Source organism: Echiichthys vipera (assembly GCF_963691815.1).
Source record: "Echiichthys vipera genome assembly, chromosome: 8".
NCBI classification, from domain to species: domain Eukaryota; kingdom Metazoa; phylum Chordata; class Actinopteri; order Perciformes; family Trachinidae; genus Echiichthys; species Echiichthys vipera.
Genome location: NC_139833.1, coordinates 29,788,666 through 29,814,202, shown reverse-complemented (window position 1 = coordinate 29,814,202; position 25,537 = coordinate 29,788,666). Strand labels below are relative to the sequence as shown.

The window sequence follows — 25,537 nt, the reverse complement described above, 5'->3', positions numbered from 1 at the left end:
ACCATCAAACACTCATGCATTATGCCAGGCTTATTCCCATCCACTAGATATTTTTTTGCTCAAGGATAAACTGTCAACTATGCTTGCTGACAGCAGGATATGTATATTTTTGAAAAGAAATGACATTCATTTTTCAATGTAAAACTCAGTCCCTTTGTCAAAACAGTTTTTAGACACTGTTTCTTGAAACACTGTTTCTTGAAAATGAATTGAAGTTAGCCATCTTAAAGAACCATAATATAAAAAAAAAAAACAACAACATTAAATTCTGCACAAATTGTTTGATCCATGACATTGTCACTTACCACTGTGTGAGGTGCTCAAGTGCATTTCCAGTGCCCTGGCTCCGGAGAAGCTCTTGTTGCACTGTGGGAAGGGGCACATACTGGGGGTCTGAAGGGGCCCGTTGTCGTTTTCCTCTAAGACCGTCTCCTGCTCCCTCTGTCGCCCACTGCAATAGTACATCAGATGGGCCTGCAGGTTCCTCTCACTCCGAAACCAGATTCCACATGCCTTGCAGGGGAAGATGTCCTCTGGAGGGACGAGGAAGGGGACAAAGGGGACAAGATATCAGGATATATACAGTACTTTCATATTTATGCATAAGTATAAGATAAAGAGCTTGCACATATGCACACACTTCTCTACTTTTACAGTTCTGACTCTCAAATCCTGTGTTAAAAGGCTTTTCCACCAAATCCTCAGCTGCTGCATATCGCTGTGTTGCTACCACTGGGTTGGTGCCCTTTCTCAAGGGCAAACAAGGACACTGGACCATCTGCTTACAGAAGCCTCCCTGTTGAGCTGAACCCAGATAGCCCTCACGAAGTAAACAAACACACTATTTGCATGAGGCGTGTATTTCGCAATTAACACGTTAGTTCGAGCCTCTGTGTGTTTATGTGAACCCAAAACTTGAAGGTCGATGGCTCTTATCTCCAGTGCAGAGACTCATCTGGGTTAATCTACGCCCGGCGGAGACGACGCTCCTTGTTAAGCAGGTGACTGAGTGCAGGCTTTGGACTGGTGTGAGTGTGTGTATGTGTGTGTGTGTGTGTGTGTGTACGTGTGTATGTGTATGTGTGTGTATGCATGTGTGAGTGTATGTGTGTATGTGTGTGTGTATGAGAGAGACAGAAAGGGAGAAAGAACAAGAGCGAGCATGTGCGATTGTGCATGTCTAAACAAAAGCACGTCTCGTTCCAGCTCTGTGTGTGAGCGCTAGTGATGGTGCACGGACACTCACTGTTGACGATGGCAGTGGGCAGGATAGAAGCCATTGCGGCCTGCTGCGGCAGGAGCTGGATGCTGTCCAGCAGCCTGGCTGGGTACATGCCCTCGCTCAGAGACATGTGGTTCACCGCCTGCAGACGTGAGTCAAAGTCCACAGCAAACGCCACTAGCTCCTCGCCCTCCATCATGTTCTTGGTGGTGGTGCACCATAGTTGGCCACCTGGACAAAACAGAGATAGAGGAGGCATTTAGATGCTTGTTGCGAGAGAAGAAAAAGCTGCGTGTACACATGAGTAGTTAATTAATACTTAAATGCCAGGACAAAATGCAACATAAGAAGTTATATTTGTATGCGACTTGGATGCCGTGCACATCATCTCAAAGACCCACTGGTGTGTTGCATAACAGTATGTAGTTGAAACAGGAGAGTGGAATTTAATTTGTGGTCCTCACAGCATTAAAAAATGATATTAAAACATGTCAACAGCAAGATGTCTTTCCAAAATCAGAACCCACATTACTCTGGATAAGAAAGAGGAAATCTATGAAATCTATCTATGAGACATATCTAAAAACCTGTACAAAACTATTCAACCAATAACTGAGAAATATCTGTTTGTAAATTGGCTGAGCAAACCTTTAAAAAGGAAATGTATTTATTTTTACTGTCACTAATATCCAGTAGCAAGGCAAACCTCAGCTGGGCTAAACTGTAGCCTACAGTGGTGTTGTCAGCTAGAACACAGACAGGTCCTTCATAATATTAGATTGTTGTGTTTTGGGATTAAGCATTCCTCTGAAATCTTCTGAACATATTCATTAAGTCAGAGAAAGGGGGAGGGGGCAGCAGGAAGGAGTTGGGGGGGGGGGTGTAGAGTGAGAGAGTGAAGGTTTTAGCTTAGATAATATTTATCTCAGCACATGACAGGCTTTTCAGCTGCACTTCATTTTCCATTGAAGAGATTAAAGTTTTTAATATGACTATTTACAGAAATCTGGCTGGGGAGATAACAACAAACTATGATACGCTCCTGCTAAATGGCAGAATTAGGACATTGTTTCTGAGGAAAGCTGGACAATTAATTAAAGCACGCTGTTAGCTTTCAAAGATGTGCAAACATACCGACAGAGTGTCAGGCTGAGAGGGGACATGTGATTTGAGCCCTGGCTGATGTGGAATAAAGAGAGTCCTGAGGAGAGGTGTGAAGGCAGGGGGACGTCGCTGAAAAGCCCCCGCACATGTGGAACACTGATTACTCATGTTTACACAAACCCTATGAATCACCAGGTTTAAAACCACCCTGTAGACACGGTGAAGGTGCTCAAGTAAGGCTCTGTATGAAAACAGTCCATGTTTCTGAGGATTTACCAAGAATGGAGAACTATGGGATGAAAACCGAACCACCATGATTTTACACAATTATGGCATGCTGTATGTATAAGTCATTGCTAAGTTTCTCAAATGAATTGCCCCATTATTTTAATTCAAAATTGAATGTTTCAGATTTCACATCGCTGTTTTGATTAAAACCTTTCCAGCCCTTCCTATCTGCTGGCAAAGCACTGGAAATTAGACCAGCACAAATGTGTCAAAGGAGTGAAATATTATTAAAATATGCTATCTTTCAAAGTCCCATTTGTGTGCAGGCTTCCTCCCCGTGAGCGTGTACTGTATGTATGTGTGTGTGTGTGTGTGAGCGTGTGCATGTCAGCGCCACTTTAAAGAGCAGCGCCTATCTGTCGGCCAATCTGCTGTGACGAGACACACACTTCAGGCCGCTCCACTTCATCGTTTTGATTCTGTCATACCACACAGTGCCTGGAGAGGCCCTTTGAATTTTTATCGCCTAATTAAAATAACAAAACTCCTCTCCACTGTCTGCCCAAGTTACCATCAAGGTAGATACAAACTGCCACTGACAATGGCTGGGAATATATCGCAGTCATAGCCACAAAAGTTTCTCACTGAATGGATCTTTTAGTTCAGACACGCTCAGCTTACAAAGAGAATTATGAACTAGGCCCTGACGCAGATACAAATCAGTGTTCTCTGGATCAATCCCAATCAAAGGTACTGTATGCTCTGCTCAGCTGAAATGACTTAGATTATGTGGAGTCTGATGGAAATGTTTGACTGCAGTTTGACAGCAGAATATGCACTCCGATTGCATCCCTTCAGCCAAGAATGCTACAGATCCATCTGTTGTGTGTGAGAATGCTCGAAGTGAGTTAGAACTGCATGTCCCAGTTTTACTGAGCTACACAAAACACTTAGGCAGCACTTGTTACAGTCACTCAACCAAGACAAGGTAGTAAGATACATGTGCTCAGGCTGCAGGATTATGGTTTCAACTACAGCGATGTTGTCATCGCAAATATAAATCAGAACACTTTCTCCCAGATTTGTGACACTTTTCACTGCAATTCTATGCACTGTGTATCACAGTATACAGTATATGTTTAGTGTTTTCTGAAATGCATCATGATTAGGGCTGGGAAACAGAGTAACTCATGATACCATACTATAGTGATACGTTGCTCACAATAACAATGCTATCATGATAAAGCAGTTCTGTGATACTCAATATATTGCAAGACAATCATCCACGAGATGGATGATATGACACAATATCTATGTACCTGAAGAGGAAAACATAGCCCTAAAAAGGCAAAAATGTACAACAAAGTGCATATACACTAGAGATCAAAATTAGATGACAAATGATAAATTCTTGATTTATTCTGAAATATTATTATTTTTTTGTTCAGAATTTGATAGAATATCAGCTGTGTCTATACCACTGCTGTACCAGCATGTTTTTATAAATAACCAAGGCACTTCAACAAAAACCTTTATTTAGTGAAAGAAACAGTGATCGAAATGAGAGAACAGTGTTCATAGTGTCAGAAGAGAAGATGTCAACAATGTTTTCTTCTGTAGGATTAAAATTTGAATGACTTCAGCAAGAAGACTGCACCTACTTTACTGTATATACTGCATACTTTCTGTATTTATCTAACTAAGAGTTTATTGTTTATCTTATACTGTACTTTTTTTTATACCTCCTTGTGTTTTTGTAAACTGCTGGGAATTCAATTTCTTTGAGTTCATCCCAAAGGACCAATAAAGAGAAGTCTAGGTCTCTAAGTCTAATACTCTGTGTGCCACCATCCCAATGTAAAATCACTTAGCTATAATATCATTTACCAGAAAAACTAACAAAAGAATAAATGAATGCAAAAAATTAATAAATGTTGATATTTGGCTCCAGTGTATCGATAATGCATCACAAGAGGGAGTAATGCGATATATTGCTGTATTGATATTTTGTGCCGTCGCTTATCATGATCCTATGTAGCTTTAGTATTTCAACTGTATTAACTGAGCAGCCATTAAATCTGCAAGTTTGCACAAAAAGAAATGCAAGTATGCGTCCCTACAGTGCATGCATGGACTGACCAATGCATGCAAACCACTGTGCAGTCATTTTCCTGCACATATGGAAGAGAAAACAGACAGCATGCAGAGGCGTCAGGTGGGCAACAGACAAAAACGATATTCTAAGAAGGAATTCCTTGTTTCCATGCGACAGCCTTTTTATGACAGGTGATTTAAATCAGAGTAACACAGGTGAGCCATGGCATGATCCGTATGAGAGAGGGAGCAGGGGTGGGAGGTGGGTTGATGTGGGGGTCAAGAGTTAGAGCAAAATACTAAATCGGTAAGTCATGAAACTGGGGGAAAGGCTGGGAAAAGTGCAGCTTGTGATTTGCACTTGTTTGCCTGCTAACTGTCTGCAGTGAGCTGCCTTTGTGCACTGGCCAATGCAGTTGGAATGAAGGCTATTGTCTAAATCCTCCTGCAGAGCACCTGATAAAAGAATAAAGAACTATGACATATTCTAAAAACAATGAAGGAATTAAGGGGAGACAATAGGCCAGCTGCCTCATTAAAACAATCAAAAACGGCATCCTGTACGTAGTCCAGATAATTAAAAACCACTGCTTCCTACAGTCTCTCAATACCATATCCTCCAGCTCACTGAGGCCCTGAGACTATGGCTCTGCTGGCTAAATGCCCTCTTCCCTCTCCTCCCTTTGATTAACGCTTTATTTGAACACACAGTTGAAGATGAACATATGAAGGAATTCATGAAACAAAATTATAATGCAAACCCTTTCCTTCTATAAGTACTTATAAACTAATCAAATGTCTCAGGATGAATCACAGGGACTCGGGGTGTGTGTCGCCTCCCCTTTGCCTAAAGCCCCAAGAGATTTCAAAGTGCAGGCATCACAGGGCATTTTTTAATTTTCTTACTTTAAATGACTTTATAAGAAAACGGATGTGTACAGTATCTGTATATGTATGGGGGAGGCAGGGAGAATAGAGCGTGAGATACTTGAGCAGGAATAATTTTTTTATTTATTTTTGGCTCCCTGCAAACCGCTACCACCACCATATCTTAATGAAGCCGCAAACAAATCTCTCATGCCTCATGCAAAAGCTGAGAGACAACAAAGCAGCAGAAATAACAGAAGGGCCCGGATAATTAAACTGGCCTGAAGACAGGTATTCAAATGTTGGTGTGTAAACAGCACAACTCTTTAATAGTTTAGCTGTAAAATGCGTAGTTAAGCACATCAGCACTTGCCTCTCCCATCTGTCCAAACACATTACCGCTGCAGAGGCCATTACAGCAGTGGAGTACAGTCCCTCTGCACCACAGCCACATATTATGGGAGGGGTTGAATGGGGCTCCTGGGAAAACTAACAGTGGCCCTTTAGCATTACCTGAATGCATCATGGGTCATGTATTAAAAAGCATCACGGTGCACTTTGAGAAATAGCAGAGGTTGAGAGGAGGATGACCATTTTCTACATTTTAACGAGCAAAAGTTTCAAATCTATATGACCAGATTTAGAGTCATTTTCCTTTTTCAAGCCTGCACGGTGCTGATTTGTTCTTTTTTTCCCCCTTGGTTTGGTAATTCTACTCCTTTAAGTTCTTGTCTCTGTCTATTGGCTCAACGCTAACTGCTGGTCTTAATTGTGAAGTGAGGCCAGTGGTGCCTGAAGCCACAGAGAGGGTTGTAATTAAAGACCTCTACTCTTCTTGTCTTTAAATCAGCTCCAACTCCTCCTGGTCAAATGGGAACAAGCTCCTCACACCTACGAATATCAAGTAGCTGCGTGTTGTTCACCACCACTGATTCTTTTTTTAAACAAAGCTTTATTATTGTAGTAGCGGTAAATAACAACTTCCAAGCCAACTTTATGAAACCTGAAAATATTTAGCACAGATGAATAACATCTGCACCTGCACCTGAAAGCAGACGCTGCTGCGACTAACACTAAACAAATCTTCCTCGTGAATACAAGTAAATATTTGGACTGTTTCTGGATCATCAGAGTTGAACACATCAGGATGACTCACTGGTGTCAACCTCGCCATCACAATCCCTTCACAAGCAGGCAGCACAGAGGAAAACGCTGAGTTGGACCCGAGCGTGAACATCATTCACAGGGTCAAGCAAGCTTACCATTATTGACGGTACACTAAACTAGAATTAGCTGACTCTACTATTATTTCACCGAGGCACTGACACAGATTGACTCTCTTTCGCTCTATCTCTCCTTCACTCTCTTCCATCCCCTCCTTCTCATGTTTTGTCTTCACCACTAGGAGGCACTCTTCTCATGCTCAAGCTGCAGCCCGTGGATGTTCTGCTGCGATGATGCAGAGATGCCTCAGACATGGCAGAGCAGCATAGACACCAGTCTGCCTATACATCCTAGCAGGTAGGTGCTAAAGATCTTACTCTCATGAGAAATGTATTCGGATCAAAAGGCATTCTTCTGACCTTATTTTGACTTGATCTTTGCCTGGAAATTACATCGTGTAAGCTTAAACACGGGACTTAAATCTTCTTCTATGATTTAAAAAAAAATGTTTAATAATCTTTTGTCTGTTGTTGCTGCATTTCTGTAATGACAGTAATCAAGCATACCAGAATGCTTTTGTCACTTTTTAACTCATTTTATATTTTTCTTCGAAAATTAAAAAAATTAACCAGGACAAATCTATTTTCCAGAGAAATAAATACTGTTCAGTAAATATGTGTTTCCACAGCCCTGACTTGCCTTGTCTTGTCTGACACCCCAAACCCCCAGATTTCTCTCCTTTTGCACTGCAGCGTCCAGACTAATTTTAGTATCAAGTGTTTTTGCAGATATAGCCAGTACCGAGAGCTCATGGATGGCCTCGAGCGGATGGCACGCGGGTCAGAATTCACAAATTAAAAAGTCCTCCCAGGGGAGACTCGTACACGCTGCTCTCTCTATAGTATATATTCACAGGCAACAAAGACATAAAAGCAGCACAGCACCGAACAATGTCATTCAACACACATTTATGAACTGTTTGAAGACGCACAAACAGTTGGGGAAAAAAATCTAGCAGTGATGTGATTCAGCAAATGTTTTACAGAGTAAAAAATTAAATGTTTCACTTTGAAATTAAAAGACGTTTCTGTGGCTAGTCTCTAGAGACTCATGTAGCTTTTTCAATACAGTGAGAGCGATACTGGCAGGGGGATGTTTCCCTGCTAATAGTGTTGTAATAATTTCAAGGGGAAAAAAACAGAAATGTGAATTGTGAATTGCAGCTAGTTTTGCTCTATTAGTGTGTAGTGACACAGCTTGAATATTTCAAATTTATAATTTTTCTACTGAAATTAATTCAATAGAGCAACATTTAACACTCCAAACATCACCTGTTTTACTTGGATTTTTAAACAAACTATTTGAAAATGCACAAAAAGAAAATCCTCTATCTATATAATTTTACCATCTTCATTTTTTTCCTACCAAATACAATGCTCTCCTGTAAAAAGTAATTGAGGACATTTTACGCTTATATTGTAGGTATCACATGTGAGTTCTGTGCTGTCAGTCTGAGACAATAACAGCCACAAATTCCTACAGTACAAAGCTGTTCTCTCTCATTAGCTGCCACACACAGTCAGCTCCTCCTCGTCCACAGTAAAGTGGAATAGACTATTAAAGGAAAGCTGTGACTGGCTCCTCTCCTCTCCTCTCCTCTCCTCTCCTCTCCTCTCCTCTCCTCTCTGCGCTGCTTTATTCTTTATTTGGACAGGTTTGTCCCATTGAGCACTCTATTAGCTATCCCTCTCTGCGGGTAGTGCTGCCTGCGTCCTGGTTGTGGCCAGTCGACATGTGTTTACTGAGGCCCCTGCTGCGGTGGCAGGCTGGTTGGGGGCCCGTCCTGACCAAGCCCTGCTAATGGGACCACAAGACCCCTCGTGACAGGGCGGCGCTGTGTTGAACACCACAGCAGACCCTACCCCTCCCTCCACTCCAGCTGCGGCCTCATGGCCCATGTCCCCCTACCCATCATGCCTCAGCGGGAGCAGGTGAACGGCGGTGGGCCAATGCCGGTGAGCTTGGTTTTCCTGGGAGAGCAGCGCGCCATCGCCACGCGCCTCAGTGGTTCCTCCAATATGGCTCCGGCCCTACGCCACATGAGCTGGCTTGCCAGTTTGTGTGTCTGTGTGTTTTTAAGTGTGTGGGTGTATGTGTGCATGTGTGTGTGTGTATGTGGGGGTATGGTGGATGCCAGCCCTAATGCAAATGCTTGCCGTTTAAAAAATGGGAGCCTCTCTCCTCCTCTGTCTCTCCTCTTTGGAAAGGTCTATTTTGGCCTTCTGGTGCTGGCAGTTATTTTTTTGCTCTCCAGAAGGACACAGAGCCAGGGAGATGCACCTGTCATCCATTTTGAAAATCAATTTATTGATCTGGTCATGAGGAATGGAATTTACGAGTTGTGTGTTTCTCTTTATGAATCCTCATTGGTTCGTGCCTTAAAACACACATTTCTCTTCTGCAAAGTGTTTGCGTGCCTTATTTACAGGCATGCTAATTTCACATTCACAGCACAGCATACACACACACACACACAAACACACACACACACACACACACACACACACACACACACACACACACACACACACACACACACACACACACACACACACACACACACACACACACACACACACACACACACACACACACACATACACACAAAGACACACACACACAGACACACCAATCACCAGTGCAACATCCCAGCATGCCCTCTGTCTCTGCACCCCTGTAATTCAACATATTGCTTAAAGTATGTGCTAATTAAATTTTCTGTCGGTTTGCAAGAGAAATAAATAATCTACAGCTAAAAGGCCTAATTGCGTTTGTCACATTGTGTCTCGGTGGCTGGTGCATCGGGAGCACAGCCGCTGCCCTTGCTCATTGCCATTCTGTCGTCCTGGCAAGCCCCCGCGCTGCCCCAGGTATCACCACGCGGCCATCTGGAGCCGACATCTGTCTCTCTATTGATCACAAGGGTTTAGCACTTGATCAAACAGACTGCGACAGGAAATTGCTCTTTTCCCCACAGAAAAGGCCAATCGCCTGCATGAGGGTAATAGAGTGGAACTGAGTTGCAGCACCAGCGCGGTGGGCAGGCGGGCATGGGCACAGCCAGGCAGGCAGCGGCACGGCGGTGTCAGCCGCTGTGGAGGTGGCAGGGATGGCACGAGCGTGAAAGTCCACCGCCGTGGTACCAAGACCATGTACCTAACCTTTCTGCTGCGACAGCACTTGTTTTACTACAGTGACAAATTCTAATTTACAATCATGCAAATTTCTAGTTTTCCACTTAAAATCTGTGTATGCATGCAGAATATGAGACCATCCCCCCTGATTAAAAAAACATTTGAAGAGCAGAATTTATCTTTCAAGTCGTTCAGGTAAATGTCTAAGCCAACAGCTGTCTGAAGCTGTTCGAAAAGCTGGATGCAAGTGAAATATGCTACATGATAAGTACAGCAGATGGTGGGAAATTATTGTATTTCTTCAGAAAAATAAAATAATAAAAATCTAAATATTTGAGCATTACCACTAGGACTGGATTCTGATATTTGAGAAGGCCTCAATGTCACTTTTCATTATAATTAAAAGATATTACCTTTAAAAAATAATGTGTTGAATATGTGACCAAGCAGCCGGGTTCAACAGTGGGAAATCCTTGACAGGGCTGCAGTCGTCCCTTGCTCACTGGTATCCCCAGTGGAGTTCAACACACTATTAGTGCCTGAGGTGAACACAGCTCCTGAATGTGTGTTACAGTGTGTTAGCTGAGGCTGTGGTCCACATCTAAAATAGTGGTTTCTCTCTGCTCAGGCATGCTTTCTAGGCACTCACTGTAACACCATGTTTAGCAAGTATGGACAATTTGATACTGAAGGTGACATTTATTCAGCATTGTAGCAAATATTTAATTGTTCCTGCAGAGAGCGAGATATGTTTCCCCTTGCCTACAGTGCTGGGATTGTCCTTTGGAATATGATGCAAATTTGGGATGAAGCAACTAATTCCTTCCTTGCACCCCTGTACATCCCCCCCCCCCCCCACCAAAATCCTCCGCCAGCCTCCATCTTCCCCAGACACGAGGATTCTGATTAATCGTGTGACCGCCCCTCGTTTTACATTTTACACAATCTCACGGCGCCACGGTGAGATGTGTGAGGTGTTTCGCCACTTTTGGCAAGCTGAAAAGATGTAGCCCAAGGAAGAACAAGTCGAAAGTATGAGGGAAAAAAATATGACCAGGGGACGTGATAAAAAATTATCAGCCAGTGTGTTTTCCTGTTTGGTTTTAATCTACATTTAATTAAATTCTTATCTGCTGTGTGCTTATGGCTGCATTTGAATGGCGAGGCTGCATTCATTATGAATGGTAAAATTGAACTCAGTACATTGTGTGTGGCCCAATAAAGAAACAAGACTCTTATTGCAGTGCATGCACAAGCTCCGACAGACATGCGGAAAAAATAAGTCAATTAAGATCGGTCTTTAAATTACCGCTGTATCAAAACAAGGGGCGGGAGCATGCTCCATAATAGAATCCTGACAGGAGAGAGCACAGTTGACTGTTGTTAATATACATCCCATTTGATACAGCCAATTGTATTAGCCAGTTTATGGAATGCACATAGTTGATGCACACTAGATTTACTAGTCTGTCATGATAGTTCATAATCGACAGTGCTGGGGAAAAAAAAAGTTGACTTCAATGAATATAGAGGTCAACTGAAAAATGGCTGGAGCAGTATAATAGGAGTTCCTCATAAAGATTCTGGTGGTTTATCTGAATGTTAGAGGTCAACAGCAAAGGTCAATGACAGAATATGTAGACAATATGTGGGCCACAGCAGATACTGAAGAGTTAAATCCAAAGGAGTAGAGGGGAAAAAAAGAATTGTAATACTATTGACAAAAGACACACAGCTTATAACGGGCAGCACTTCATAAGCTAAGAACAATATCCCATAGGCAGCACCCCGGAAAACGTCGAAAGGACCCTGAGCCGATACTACAAAGTTGGGCCCCGGCAAAATCCCTAAATCTTCCCGTTTGCTTATTCCGAACAGCGTGGGGGGAGAGGGAAGCTCCCTGCTGCCTGCCCATGTTTACAGAGCCGTTCTCATCTCTAGGCCCTGCTCATCCACGGCACAGACACACGGTGTCGACATGATTAGGGGTCTGCCTTTGCATAGGCCTGCGTGTGTGTGCGGGGGGTGGAGGATCGGCAGATGAATGACTTTGGTGCATCGGAGAGGGATCACAGCAGATAATCGCTCCCGACTGCTGCGCCGGAGCTCTCAGATCTGGTCTTTAAAATAATGTTCGGAGTCAAGTCTCTCCAAAGCTTTTTTTGCAGGTTATCTTCCACATTTTATGTTTGCTGTTTAAATCTTAACAGGACATGAGCAGCAAGGGAGAGCAAATATATCCACAGTCGGAGGAACCGGAGTGGAAATGTCATTGCGAGGGGTTAAGATTAGCTGAAGCAGGGGCAGAGGAGATGAAACTCCTCTCTATTCGAATGGCTCTCGCTCTACGAGAAAAACTTGGAATGTTGAATTTAACCTTGGGAGGCTGGATTCCTGTGTGAAGCACGGAAGGGATAATGAACCTGACCTCTTGCTTAAACTGACATCATTCAAAGGCATTCACTCAAACACAAGACAAACACCAAATCTGCTTTAGTACATTTAAATACAGACCACCACTAGCACACAGACAGTGTGAACACAGTAGAACATAAATTCCAATATCATAAATACTGCTATCACACAAACAGAGGAGCCATAAAGCAAGGCTGCCTGTGTCTGGGACTATAAACCTCTGGCGTTACTCATAGGGAATAAACAGACATGCACAATTTACTGCACTAGATCCCCCCTTTGTTTATCTTTTAAATAAGCACACTTTATCACCTTCCTGCATAAGCAAATTGCATGCAATGTGTGTTGTTTTAACATTTGATATGCTGTCCAGAAGATTCATTTCTCCCTACAAATTCAATTGTCTTTGCAATATCCTGCTGCCATAGGCATCAGGCCCCATCACCTGTTCGTTATCACTGGCCGTCCTGTTTGGGAGCTCTTGAAACGGTGCCATGGCATTGACTCTCAGTTAACAGCAGGTCTCTGAACTTCTCACGCTTGATGGCGGAGGCTGGGAAATTACGCTAACAACTAATTAACATCATAAAGAGCGTTTAAATGGACGGACGACACCTGCAACCTTCATTTGCACATGCTAACGCTGAATTACCTGTGTTTTTATTTTTTGCAGATAACGCATGCATTTTTGAACACCTTTTAGAATATTCATTTTCCTCTGGCTGGCTTTAGAATTGGCACTTCTGTGCTTTTTTTTTTTTTTATTATGCACTGTATAAAAGCCGCCAGTCCAAAATAATAATTGTTAAAACAGAGAGCTGGCAGAATTCCTAAAGCATTTTTCCCTATGAGTTTGTGTGCACCATAAAAAAGTGCACAGCTACTGTATATGCTGTGCCTGAAATAACACTTTCCATTTTCTAATTTCTATTTGAATATAAAATATTTCCAGGCGGCAGACATGGACCTCCGGTTACTGGTCCGAATAACAAAGTGCTGCCTGTCAGTCTGAGACACTTTGCTGGCTGGCTGAACTAAGCTGGTTTAGACAGACAAGTCTTCAACGGTGGCAGCCTCAGCTTCCACTGGCAGGCCTCTGGAGTTCTCTCTCACTGTGGCTCCCAGCCTCAGAGTCTTTCACTGGAGATGACCACAGTACACTTAAGTATCCGTGTTCTTTGAAAGCGCTCTCTCTCTGTCTTTCCTTTAAAGGTCTGAAACGGCGACCAACTTCCACAGGACGGTAATGCACTCACACCTCATTACAGAGCCACATTATGGACTACAGCAGTAATACGGCTTTAATCTTCTCCAAATCGGTATAAATGTCAAGCTGGGGCCAGGGACTTCCCAGTCTACTGCACCAATGGCTTAGCCCGCTATCCCCTCTTTTCCGTATTAGCTATAGCCAGAGAATTACATCCACTGCCAGATCCCTTGAAACTTTCAACCCTTTTGTTCCAACATTCAATGCGCCATTAACATACGCTTTGAAATTGCTCCCCCCTCCCAAAAAAGCCCCAAACAGCTAAATATGAAAACAGTTGATACCCCTACCCTGCCACATACACCCCTACCCCGCCCGTACCTCCCCCTTCTTTTCCTTAGCCTCTTCTAATGAGACGCAACATCCCTGTCTCTCCACTGAAGGATCCAGACTTTCTGTGTGATAGAGAGACTGCGGCTGTTTATTAATAATGAATTTGGATGTTTGTGCGTGGAATGTTATCAGCGCGCACACAATCCCACCAATAGTTTGCCCTGATGGGGTAGCTGGGTTCCTCATTAGCAGAACATATTTAATCCAGAAGTTTCTTATCAAATGTCACACCTGCATCTCTAAATGGCATTTTCACATTCATTCGCCTGTATTTGGGAGATGAGGCTCCAAGGTGCTTTGCAGAGATTAAGAAGGAGAGAGAGTGCAAGCTTATTTTATCATTTAGCGGGTCTGGAAGGAATCCAAGGAGTTTTTGTCTTGTTGTTGTAATTAGAAAGCCTTTTAAGTGATAACGCCTGCATAGGAATATGAATATGTAGCGATCAGGCCAGTCCCCCCTCCTCATCTCTCTCTCTCTTTTCTCTGCTCTCTCTTTCTCTTGGCTTTTTTAAATTGTTGAATGCTGAGTTTTTGTTCTATGTACAGCAAGGATTAACTCAGAAGCTTCAGAAGTTTAATGAAAGACTTGAAAGTACACACTTTTTCTTGTTTCTGACTGTGACAGTGTTTCTTTTTCCTGTGCGATGACAGGACGATGATGTATACAACTTTGTCTTCATAGCTAAAATATAAAGGGTGGACTTGACATTCTTTAAGGACACATTTCAGCAGCAGCAAAACAGAATGCACAGTGATAAGACAAAAAATGTATTTTTTTTACACCTGTCTAAACTCAAAAGAACTGTTTGAATAAAATATTGTGCCTTTCTACTGTATATTCTGCCTTTACTGTGCCCAGGATCTCAAACCAGTGGTGAATTGAACATTTCCTGCTACAATCGTCCTCCACAGCTGTAGAACATGGAGCAGGTATGCAGTCCCCCTCTCAGTAGTGGCATTTAGTCCCTGTGTATATCCAGAAAAGCTGCTGCTAACCATCGCGCCAGAGATAAGTGCAAAACTGAGAAGTATTGATCCAGTAATAGTGGTTCACGCTTTGACTCTGACACCTTAACCCTGCAGACATAATGTCATAGCCTCTTATCCTTCCTCTTAACACAACCTGCCTATCTCCCACAAGCTGTCACCTCTAGTAATACGCTTCTCAAAAGCTCCCTTAAATCACTGAAATCATTGCACTTTCAGACATTATTTATTTTCCCACCTCTTAAAAGTGAAGCGTGATTTACAGTTTGGTAAAAGGTTGTGCTTTTTTCTTTTTTCCTCCTTTCCTCCTCTTTCTCCATTTCCCTCTAGACCCACTAACGCTTTCTGTCAAGGTAATTCCATTTCTACCATTGTAAGAGCTGCTACGTAGCAATTACTACGTTAGGTCTGTGTAATTGTGTTGGCTTACAGCGCATGATAAATACAGTGGAGCTAGACCCTGCAAAGTGATCCCAGATGTATGCTGGTTTAGACGTTTTCATTAATTGAAAGCGTCACTGTGTAACAGTGCAGTATTACACACTGGCAGGTGTGAATGAAGTCTAATACAGCTTAATTACTCCGCAGCTAAATATATATTGTGGGGATCTCTTATGTAGGGCTTTTTATCTCTTACAAATCACAAGTTTAAACCACTGGAGGGTGGGAGTGATAATTAGTGAGGATTTAGGCATCCAGAATTCTAATAGAAAACGCTTGAATGGATCCAAACATCTCTCACATAAATATAAAAGGCTGTAAATGATCAGACGTTTTGCCCAAACTTTTTGATCGATGCGTTTCAAAAGGCTGCCACTAGAGTGTCTAGGCCAACACTGAAGGTTGCCAAACGTTGACATTATATGCAAATTTTGTTTATTATCTTGCAGGCAGCACAGATCCTGCCGTGGTTGGGTTGGTGCAGCCCACAGCAACTTCCAAGCAAGGTTTATGCACAAGGGTTTCTAATTAGCTCTCTGAGGGCTGCAGTTAGTGCAACACTTTTCACAACAGCCGTTGGGAAGTTGAACACTAACTTGGAGGGCTCCATATGTTGCCCAGGAGGCCTGAGAGACAGACTGATCCTGTGTGTTTCACATTAGGAGACACTGCGTACACTCCTGAGAGCCCGTTTTCATTCTTCTGTGGATGGAGAGGGAAAAGTAGCCAAACCAATGAATGGTGTTCATCATTAGTTATGTATCTTTGGGCTGCCTTGATTTCAAATATATCCTTATCCTGCTTCCAAAAAAATGATGTTCCCAAACGACAAAACTGCATTCTACGTTTTGACAGAAATATATTTTCCAGCAGTCGCTGTTTAAACACACAATCAACATTATGAATTGAAACAAAAGTGCTTGTTTAAGTTTAGTAAAAGAAGATTATTTGGGTTCAAATAAGTTACATATGTAAGCTAAGTTAGGAACAATACATAAACAAGTCAATGTTGACCTTTGCGTCACAGGAAGTCCTTTTGGTCCGACCCATCCATCCACCCTGACCTCCTCCCTACGCAGATTTTACAGACTTAGATTAGAAATGTATTTGTGATGTGTCAAAGACAAATGCAATCCGGGACAGAATAAGTTTCCCTCAGTGTGTCATTGAGAATGGAGTTTGATTGTACGGGGACATATTTTTTACGATACAAAGCTGCCTTGATGCAAAATAAATCGATTTAATGATATTCAGGAAAACTATAAATACACAAAGAGAAGTGGAATATTTCAATTTTAACCCGAGTCGCATAAAAGCTTTACACACGTTCAAACTTTGTATTGTTAATTAAAAGTGAAAAACACTAAAAAGTCACTAAACAAGACAAAGCAACACATAAAAATGTCCAAATTGAGGTTTCATGCTGAGAGCTCACTCTGAATAGTTAGTTCCAATCGATCTGATTCTCTAGTGTCCATCTGAAGGTGCAGCTCCCTGAGTGCAGACATCAGTAATATCCATACACAGTCAGAGTCTCCTGTGAAGGCCTTCTGTAACGCTCATCTCCAGGTGCTAACTGAGCTTCTATTTCAAAGCTCTGATGATCTTATAGCTCCTTCAAAAGCTAATTTTCACTGAAGAAAACCCCGGCCCACCCACCCTCCCTCCCTCTCTGCTCTCTCTTTTTCTGAATTGCCATCTCAGTTTTACTCCCTTCTCTCTCAATCAGCATGCGTTCTGCTTTTGACCCCGGCGGCAGCGCAAAAAAAAGAAAAAAAAGACGATGTGCCTCATTAACTGAGGCATCACACTGGCTTTCCCAACTTATTGTCTCTCGCACCTTATCCAGCCCTTCATCTTAAACTTGGAATAAATTACGACGATAACGATCGTGTGTGTGCCATTAGTCACAAATGAAGTGGTTAACGCAAAAAAAGGGGGAAGATAAGGCTGAGATCTGATGCCGATCCATAAAAGGGAAGGCAGATTGTTGTAAAATGGCAGATAGACCGTGCAAATTGGGTGCCGACATCATGAGGCAATGTTATTACCAAATTAGCTTGTGCTTTTTTCCCGCCCATTCTGATCACAACCCTGGGAGGAATGACAGAGAAAGGACACTATTGTGTGGTGCTTCCACACATAATTCTTTGAACAAACACTTCAGATTATACAGGAGGCACTGATGCCGCCTTTACCTCTAAGATGTATTTGCTTTTAATTCATACATTCGATTGTGACATTTTAAACAATTTCTCTATTGAGACTCAAGGCATTACAGGCCAAATGACAGTACTGAATAAATAGAAAATGGGAATGTGTGTGTGTGTGTGTGTGTGTGTGGGTGGGTGGGTGTGGGGGGGGGGGGGGTCGGTCTTGATAAGAGAATACAGTGTTTGTTCAAGTTGAGGTTCCGGCTGCTGTTGGCTACGGAATGTCTTTTGTTCTGAGGTGGCCGCTATCTAATAGTCATGGCCTTACAGTTTAATAATATTTGGTAGAATAATTTGCACCAAAAAGATATTTCAGAGGTGAATGTTTTAGCTAAACTTGGAAAATAGAATGAGGACACTAACCTAATTTAGTGCAGAGGACAATTATCATGTAAAAAAGCAACCGAGTGACACATCGCAGGCCGAGGTAGCATCACTCCTTTCTGAAGAAGACAAACTGGTAGATTGAAGGTCTCTTGAATCCGGGCTGTCACTGGGGGTAGGGGAGCTCTTGTAATTTGCAGAACTGAATCCATGGAGCGGGCATAAGGGAATAAGTTGGAAGGGGAAGAAGACAGAGAACAAACCTGGCAGGCACGTTGAGGCCATGCCAGTCCTGCCTGCGCCACGCGGTGTGGCAGGGGGGCAGTGCCAGGAAATGTGGCAAGAGGAGGAAAGATCAAACAACAAGGGCTGCAGATCTCCACCAATCTGCTCTGTATTAATGTCAGAGCCAAGGAGCAGCTGAACCAGACGTGATCCACAATGTGTGACAGCTATGCATGCGTGTGTGTGTGTGTGTGTGTATATGACCATTCCCCGCAAACTGGACCAAATTCATAATGGCCTGGTGGTATGAGAGACGACTCAAAACTATCACAGTGATACGAAAAATTCAATTTACAACTTGTCCTCGGAAACTTGAGGACAGCGAACACTTAGGGGTTCACTCTCAGCCTACGTTTTTAACTTGTTTACTGTTAAATTTAAAGTCAACAGCAGCTGAATGTGAGGTTTCATTCAGAGGTGTTTTACACGTGTCTCTGGATGTCAGACACACTGTAGTGGTAGGAACCTGATGCCTGTATCGACACGCCTCTCGGCTCCAGTGGGCTGCACACCCGGCCCTGCATCCTGCTCCAAAAACTTGTTCTGTATAGCCGCAATAAAGCAAGCAGACGGCAAATGAGCTCCACGCTGCCATCGCTCCCTCCCGGACAGATGGCAAAATTAGACAATATGCTTTCCAAAATTACACTGAAATCACGTGTCTGTCTGCCTGCCTCTCTGTCTGTCCGTCCTTCCGTCCTGTGTGGCATCCCAGCCATCTTTGCCGGGGTGTGGTGCCTGGGCAGGGGCGCCACGGTGTTGTTTGGGATGATGAGGAAGCCGGAGCCAGCCTCATTGTTGTTGATTGATATCGGAGCACTGCGATGGGATGTAGGGCCAGCAGGAGCATTGGTGGACGTGGGGAAGAGACAGGCGGGGTGGGGGATACATGGGCAGGGGGATTGTTGGGGGGAGCCTGTTCTATTACACTGCATGATGAACAGCCTGCTATTTGGAGTGCATCTGCAGGAGCCAGTTTGTAGTGCCGGGTCCTTAGAGAGATGTGGGAGGAGAGCAAATGTTTGAGGAGCGGATTCTGCAACTGCTGAATCTCCCAGTGCTCCGTGTATTTTGGGAGTGACACAGAGCATCTTATGACAATATTAGCCTCTATCCCTCCTTGTTGTTTTCAATAGAATTTTGAACCAGAGTCTGATAATGGTATCTCCGACTGATACGGGAGTCTCTGCTGAGAACTGGGAAAGGTCTGCTGTTTTGGGGGAATCTCTGTTGAAAATCTTGTCTGAGGGAAATTACGTTATTCCTCTGCTATATGCAGTCTGAGATAGAATTGCAGAAGTTGGCAGCTTGACTATCTTGTCATGTAAATAATTTAGCAGGCAGGCATTCCCCCTGCCCTAAAAAGAGAAAGAAACCCCTCTTAAATAGTAAGTATACATACAAAGCACTAACACTATAGCCTAATTTGGAAGTATAGCCCAAAATATAGATTCATGGAATGCTTATTTTGAATATAAACTGTAAGAAGACAAACTGCAAATCAACTTTGTACGGCTTTTAAATACATTTAAAATGTACCTCAAGCTCAGCTGCAATGATTAAAGTATCAATTTGAAAGTGAGAAATATCCTCTAATTAACTAAATAAACATGAACACAGCGATTCCTGGGATGAAAGTGGAGCTGCAGATGGCAGGATAGTCTGATTCTGGACTGAGCCACGAGTGTAGTAGCCAGACAAAGTGAGTAAAAATTAGGAAGTTACACACTGGCTGAAAGAGTTGGGGCTTTCTGAAGAGACTAATGGTATATATTCAGGAGAATGATCACAACCACAGACTGCTCATTGCTGGCTTTGATTGGACTCCCGGTCTGTCGCTTGGGAGAAACCTCAGTCCCCTCGGTGACGGCTCTGTCTCCGTCTTTGTGCCCCGTTCAAGCAATTACGCCCAGCTACATGTTTTCATATGGGAATGGATGGGGAAAGGGAGGGTGGCGGTAGAAGGGGGTGGGGGCGTGGGGGTGTCATGTGAAAAAGTCATTTTGGTGCTGCACTCTTCAGTTCCGGTCATGCTCTGTACCGACGCAAATTAAAACCTCCCCAGTAGCCTATGTAAATATGCTGCCTACTGTGCTGCGCTTTAATGAGCCATGATATGAAAGACATCTAAAACCAATGGAAAATAACTGGCCACTTAAAGGTGGGGTGCGTCTGACAGGTGACAGGTAGAGCCAGGTTTAGGGTGGTGGTGTTGGTGGTGGAGGGGGGGGGGGTGCAGGATGATGGGGGCAGACCAGCTCTGGCATTCAGGAATAATCTAGAGCTGTGAGCTGCAAGCCAGGGGAGAGTAACCAGCTTTTTAGCCTCAGGCATTTCAAAGAATTCTGGGAGGCGGTGATGGAGAGGAAGAAGGGGGAGCAGGTGGAGATTGTGTGTGCTCATTTTAAAGAGGGTGGGGTGTTGTTAGGTGAGAAGTGAAAGGAGACAGTTACTATGTCTCCTGCCTTGAGACACAGCTCATTGTCACCAACTTAAAAATGTACATAATTTCCCTCCATGCAGACACACGCACGCGTGCAAGCACACACACACACACACACACACACACACACACACACACACACACACACACACACACACACACACACACACACACACATACACACACACACACACACACACACACACACACACACACACACACACACACACACACACACACACACACACCCTTCAATCCTCTAATAACCTGTCTTCTAAAAACCTTACAAGGATTACCTATCTGGAAATCTGCTTTGTATGCAGAATGTGATGGCAGAATGGAAATGAGCAACTGTTCAAGATGGCGCCTTCCAAAAAGGGAACCACATCTGCACAAACCGATTAATCCGAAACATTCAGAGGGATCTCAAGTCATTTACAATATCACAGAATCCATAATCAAGATTCACTGCCAGAGCCTGAGTCTGCGGCACAGAGTCAATGCCCAGTTCAATGAGGGCTGATGGAATGTATAATTTCATGACAGATGCACGCATTCACAGGGGAACACAAGGTCATTTTAACATTCACAGGCAAAAAATACAACAACTTACCCTAGAAAGGAAATGCATACCCACTTATTAACAGGCGAAAGGAAGCAATAACAAATAAAATATGTAAAATGTTTGTTCACTGATAGCAGACCATTCCTAAAATACAAATTTAGCATTATATACAAATATGGGTGCTGCTGTTAATAGCAACATATCTATGTAGCTATTTAGAAACATGCATCCTATGGATATAAATATGCATCTCTAATTGGACAAATCCCAGTGTATGCATAGCATTAATTAGGATGATCATGTTTATGTAAAGATTATGAGCTTATTTGTTCTAACAGGTTACTCACTGAGAAGACATATTAGAAATAAACCACTGTGGTCTTGGACTCATAGACCAGTTTAATATGTGGCAACTTGAACGCAATGCATTTCAAATGTGAAAATGGGGCCAACAGATATGTAGATTTAAAAAAAAAAAAAAAAAAGAAATCTGTGGCATGGTTTGTTGGATTGAACCTTGCCAAGCCATGCTAAATCCAGTCTTTAAAGCCACGCAGCGAGCTATAAAGGTAGGAGCTGGCTGATAGGCTGGGGAGAGCCATTGTTGTTGGGCCATCTGACAGTCTAACTCGTGAGGAAGGGGGAAACAGAGGAACAAGCCAGTGGGGTGCCTTATGAATTTAGACTAAGTTGAGATTCAACATTTGGCCAAAACACACTCTCTCCTGTGAACTGTCAACAAATGCAAACCAAACCCACCAAGACCTGTACTGGTGAAAAAGCTTTTTGCCAGTGGCTCTTTGAAATCTGTCATGTGCTTTTACATGGGGGACACTTTGACAACACATGCCAGAATCGTTAATAAAAGTAACAATGTGCAGAGAAATAAGTAAGACTGACGTTGTTATATTACGTGTAAATCCTTGTTTATCAGAATTTTGAAATGTCAGACAACAGCTTTAAAGCTGCGATAAACACTATTTTATAGTCAAAATTGAGCATACAGTATGACTGTGAAGAGATTTTACCCTGTTTATTGTTCTTATTGCTTTATTTTCAGTAGCAGCGGTTTGTTTTTTCAATAACTGGCCCAAAATGGCAGACAAAGTTAGTGATTTTCTTGTGAAGATAATTGAGCAGCTAGCAAGGTAAAGTCCCAAATATACCAAAACAGAGCTCCAAAATCAATATTCGCTAGGTGTCCAGACACTTAAATGAATGCTTCTGTTAATGTCTGCTGGATGTGTTAATAGGCAAGAGTTTGCCAACAGGTTAGCCCTAACAATTTACCTAACATGGTGTCTTATTCAACTTGTTTTGGAGTGGCCCAAAAAAAATCAATTAAAGCAGCTTTACAAAGAAAACTCAAAGTCATTAGATATCGGTGAATGCTGGTGAAGGAGGTCATTCTTTTTCCAAAGGCTCGGTTCAAGTTCATGGTAGCTGAAGATGCTGAGACATCTATCTGACCAGTTTGGGTCTTTCTTTCGCCTGTGTCCACCGGCCCTGATTGCAGAAATGCTTTACAAAGAGACATCTTTCACAATGGCAACTTTGTGTGACCTTGTGGGGCTGAATAAGACTGTAAAATTGATTCAGCTCCTGTAATAAAAGAGCATACACATTATCAGCATTCTAATTATAATTAATACAGGCAGCAGCCGAAGACCCATTATTTACGATGGGGGGGACATGGTAAGCAAACACAATAATAATCTGCTCCATATTTTTATTGATATGTTGATGAATGGCTCTCTTTCATACAAAACGCCAATGGAATGTCTCAGTGGCCGATCATACAAGTGTTGATTATTTCACTGCCAGTTTCCTTCACCCCCGCTCCCCTCCTGCATCTCTTTCTTTCAACCTCTCCTCTTCAGTCTTTCATTACCCCTTTGTTTGTATCACCTTTAGTCCCTGACTCCAAACCTCATTACCAAGAGTTGGATCAGGTGATAGAGTCAACTAACCTCCAGGAGGTGAATTACTGTCAGGAATAAACAGTCCAACAGTAACATCACACAAGCGTCTGCCTGTCCTACAAAGAGAAGAGCGTGTGAGTGAAGTGAGTGAAAACATTTTAAAACACGACTACTGTTTCTATCTGATGTAGATGATTCTGAATTCAACACTAGGAAGGCCAAAACGTAGTCAATTATTGCCTCATTAAAACGGGACGATGAAAAATTCTTAGAAAAAGTTCTGCAGTGACTTAAATAACCATGTTCTGCACAAACCAGTGTTACACTTGATGAGTAATATAAGGGAATAGCTACTGTTATTGTATCTATGATTTTTCTATTCCATTTATTCTTCTATCCTGGGTTATAATACTGTTCCAGTGGTTGAAATTGTGTAATTAAATTAGGGCTGGGTGATAATTCAATATGATCATCTATCGTTTTACAATGGAAGCGTATTGTGAAGACAACATATATTGAGAAGCACATTGACTCAGCCTTCTCTGAAAATGATCTCTGAGATACCTGAAGGAATATCACTTGAAAGTTTTGGCTTAAGCATCAAAATCATCCTATAGTGAAGTAGGACACTCATATACATACCTTCAAAACATAAAATAAAACATTTTTCTATAGAGTTTCAATCGCAATGTCTAAAAAAAGGGCCTTAACATTACAGCAATATTTGCACTTTACGTTCTGATCCATACTTTATGTTCATTTTACACTAAAGTTGTTAATAAAAGGAGAAAATATTTAGTAGATTTCATTTGTAAAGAATTTACTTCACACAGGAGTTTACACAAATACTTCACCATGTATTTATTTAATATAGACTATTTATTTATTGAATTACCAGAAGATCATATAACATGATATACCATGTATTGTTATCCAGAAATGATCTATTTCAGGATAGAAGATTTTGGCCATTTCGTCCACCTCTTAATAAAATCCTTCATTTTCTCAATGTATTATATACTTTTAACAGAAAATAGACCACTGGCAGAGAGTAAGAGAATATGACCATATCAACCAATCTCTAAATATATCTGCTTACTGAGTAGAAAAGACCCAACTATCTCACAGGCAAAGTGTGTCAAATAAAAAGACAGCACCCTTCATATCTAGGTTATCCTTTATAATTAGGTGTCTATGTAGCTTATGCCATTTCCCCTGTTTGATAATTGTAGTCCATCCCTCCTAATTTTGCACAGAGTCAGAGAAAAAAAATGCTTATTTGTGCCTATCTTCCTTATTAATTCTTCTCACAAATCCTTGATTATTTTCCAATCCTTTCCTCTGATATCTCTGGCTCTGTTTGTCTGTTTCACTCCTCCACTGAGCAGTCTGCCTTCCTTCTCAATCGCCTGTTTTGTTTCCCGTTTTAATGAACAGTTGGATTCTTTTATTTCTCTACAAGTGCTGGATTTGCCTTATCACCCCCCGTCCCTTTGAGGGTTGCCAATTGGTTTTATCCATGGATGTATCATTTCTTAGGCTTCCTCTTTTTTTCTCCACAAAGAGAAAGAACCACTCCGTCAACAAGCCTCTCCGGAGCCAGAGATTAAAAACCTCAACATCACCTACCTTCCAGCGCTACTCCCAACTGGTTTGTGTAAAACTCAATTAAACTTGTCCCCACTGAATTTCACATTACAGTACATTAAAAGGAAATTCTTCAAGCGTGATGACAAAGCTCAAACCTAGCTTCAGAGCCGCTATTTAGGAGCTTTCCTAAACGTTGTAGTCTTCGGGGTTTTAGCCTCATGTCGATGCAAAAGGCGCTAAACACAAAGACAAAGAAAAGGTTTCTTTTGACTTGGGAGAAAAACAAACTTTATGATTTATTTATTTACAGACACGCTGAAAGTCACAGTGTCTACTTTATACGCTGCATACAAACAACAGGGTCTCAGTCGATCAATTAGCTCCCTACAAAAGGTAAAATGCAGCCTTTTGATGATTAAAGGTAAATACTCTCCAAAGTAACCAAGGCATAATGATAGTTGTCAACCGAGTGACATTAGCCATCTTTGTAAAATACAGATGTTAATCTTTGGGGGTTTGCTGATTTTTGATCTCAATTTCAGAGCCTCTGTGAGTCGATAACAAATTATTCCACCGCCTTCATACAATCTGTCTGGGTGAAAAGGGAGTGCTCAGTCAAGCATTGCACTGACGCAAAGAAACATCGCAGGTCGATGTGTGTGTTAACTTCATTCACATGTGATAATGTGCTTTCAACTACAAGATAGCGAACCTGAGATTGGAGAGGGGGAGGGGGATCCTTAAGAAGTCGTCTCTTTGTGAGGAGCGTCTATTCTTTTGTTTGTGTCTTCCTACTGAGTGGGAAAGAACAAGTGCGGCAGAAAACGTGGAGGGTTTCCTACAGAACAGAATGGGAAGGAGAAAGGGAGGCTTGGTTTG

The 25,537-nt window shown here is 42.4% G+C and overlaps 1 protein-coding gene across 1 annotated transcript in view; it reads right to left on the bottom strand.

The window, feature by feature from the left end:
* Positions 1-25,537, bottom strand: part of zfpm2a (zinc finger protein, FOG family member 2a) — a gene marked incomplete at its 3' end in the record, with an annotated part of 120,555 nt that overhangs the window by 2,627 nt on the left and 92,391 nt on the right. The window contains exons 6-7 of the mRNA XM_083919084.1: positions 1,247-1,453; positions 306-533 (exon numbers count right to left, since the gene is read on the bottom strand). Coding sequence (XP_083775210.1) covers positions 306-533; positions 1,247-1,453 — 435 coding nt within the window. The remainder of the gene's footprint in view (positions 1-305; positions 534-1,246; positions 1,454-25,537) is intronic.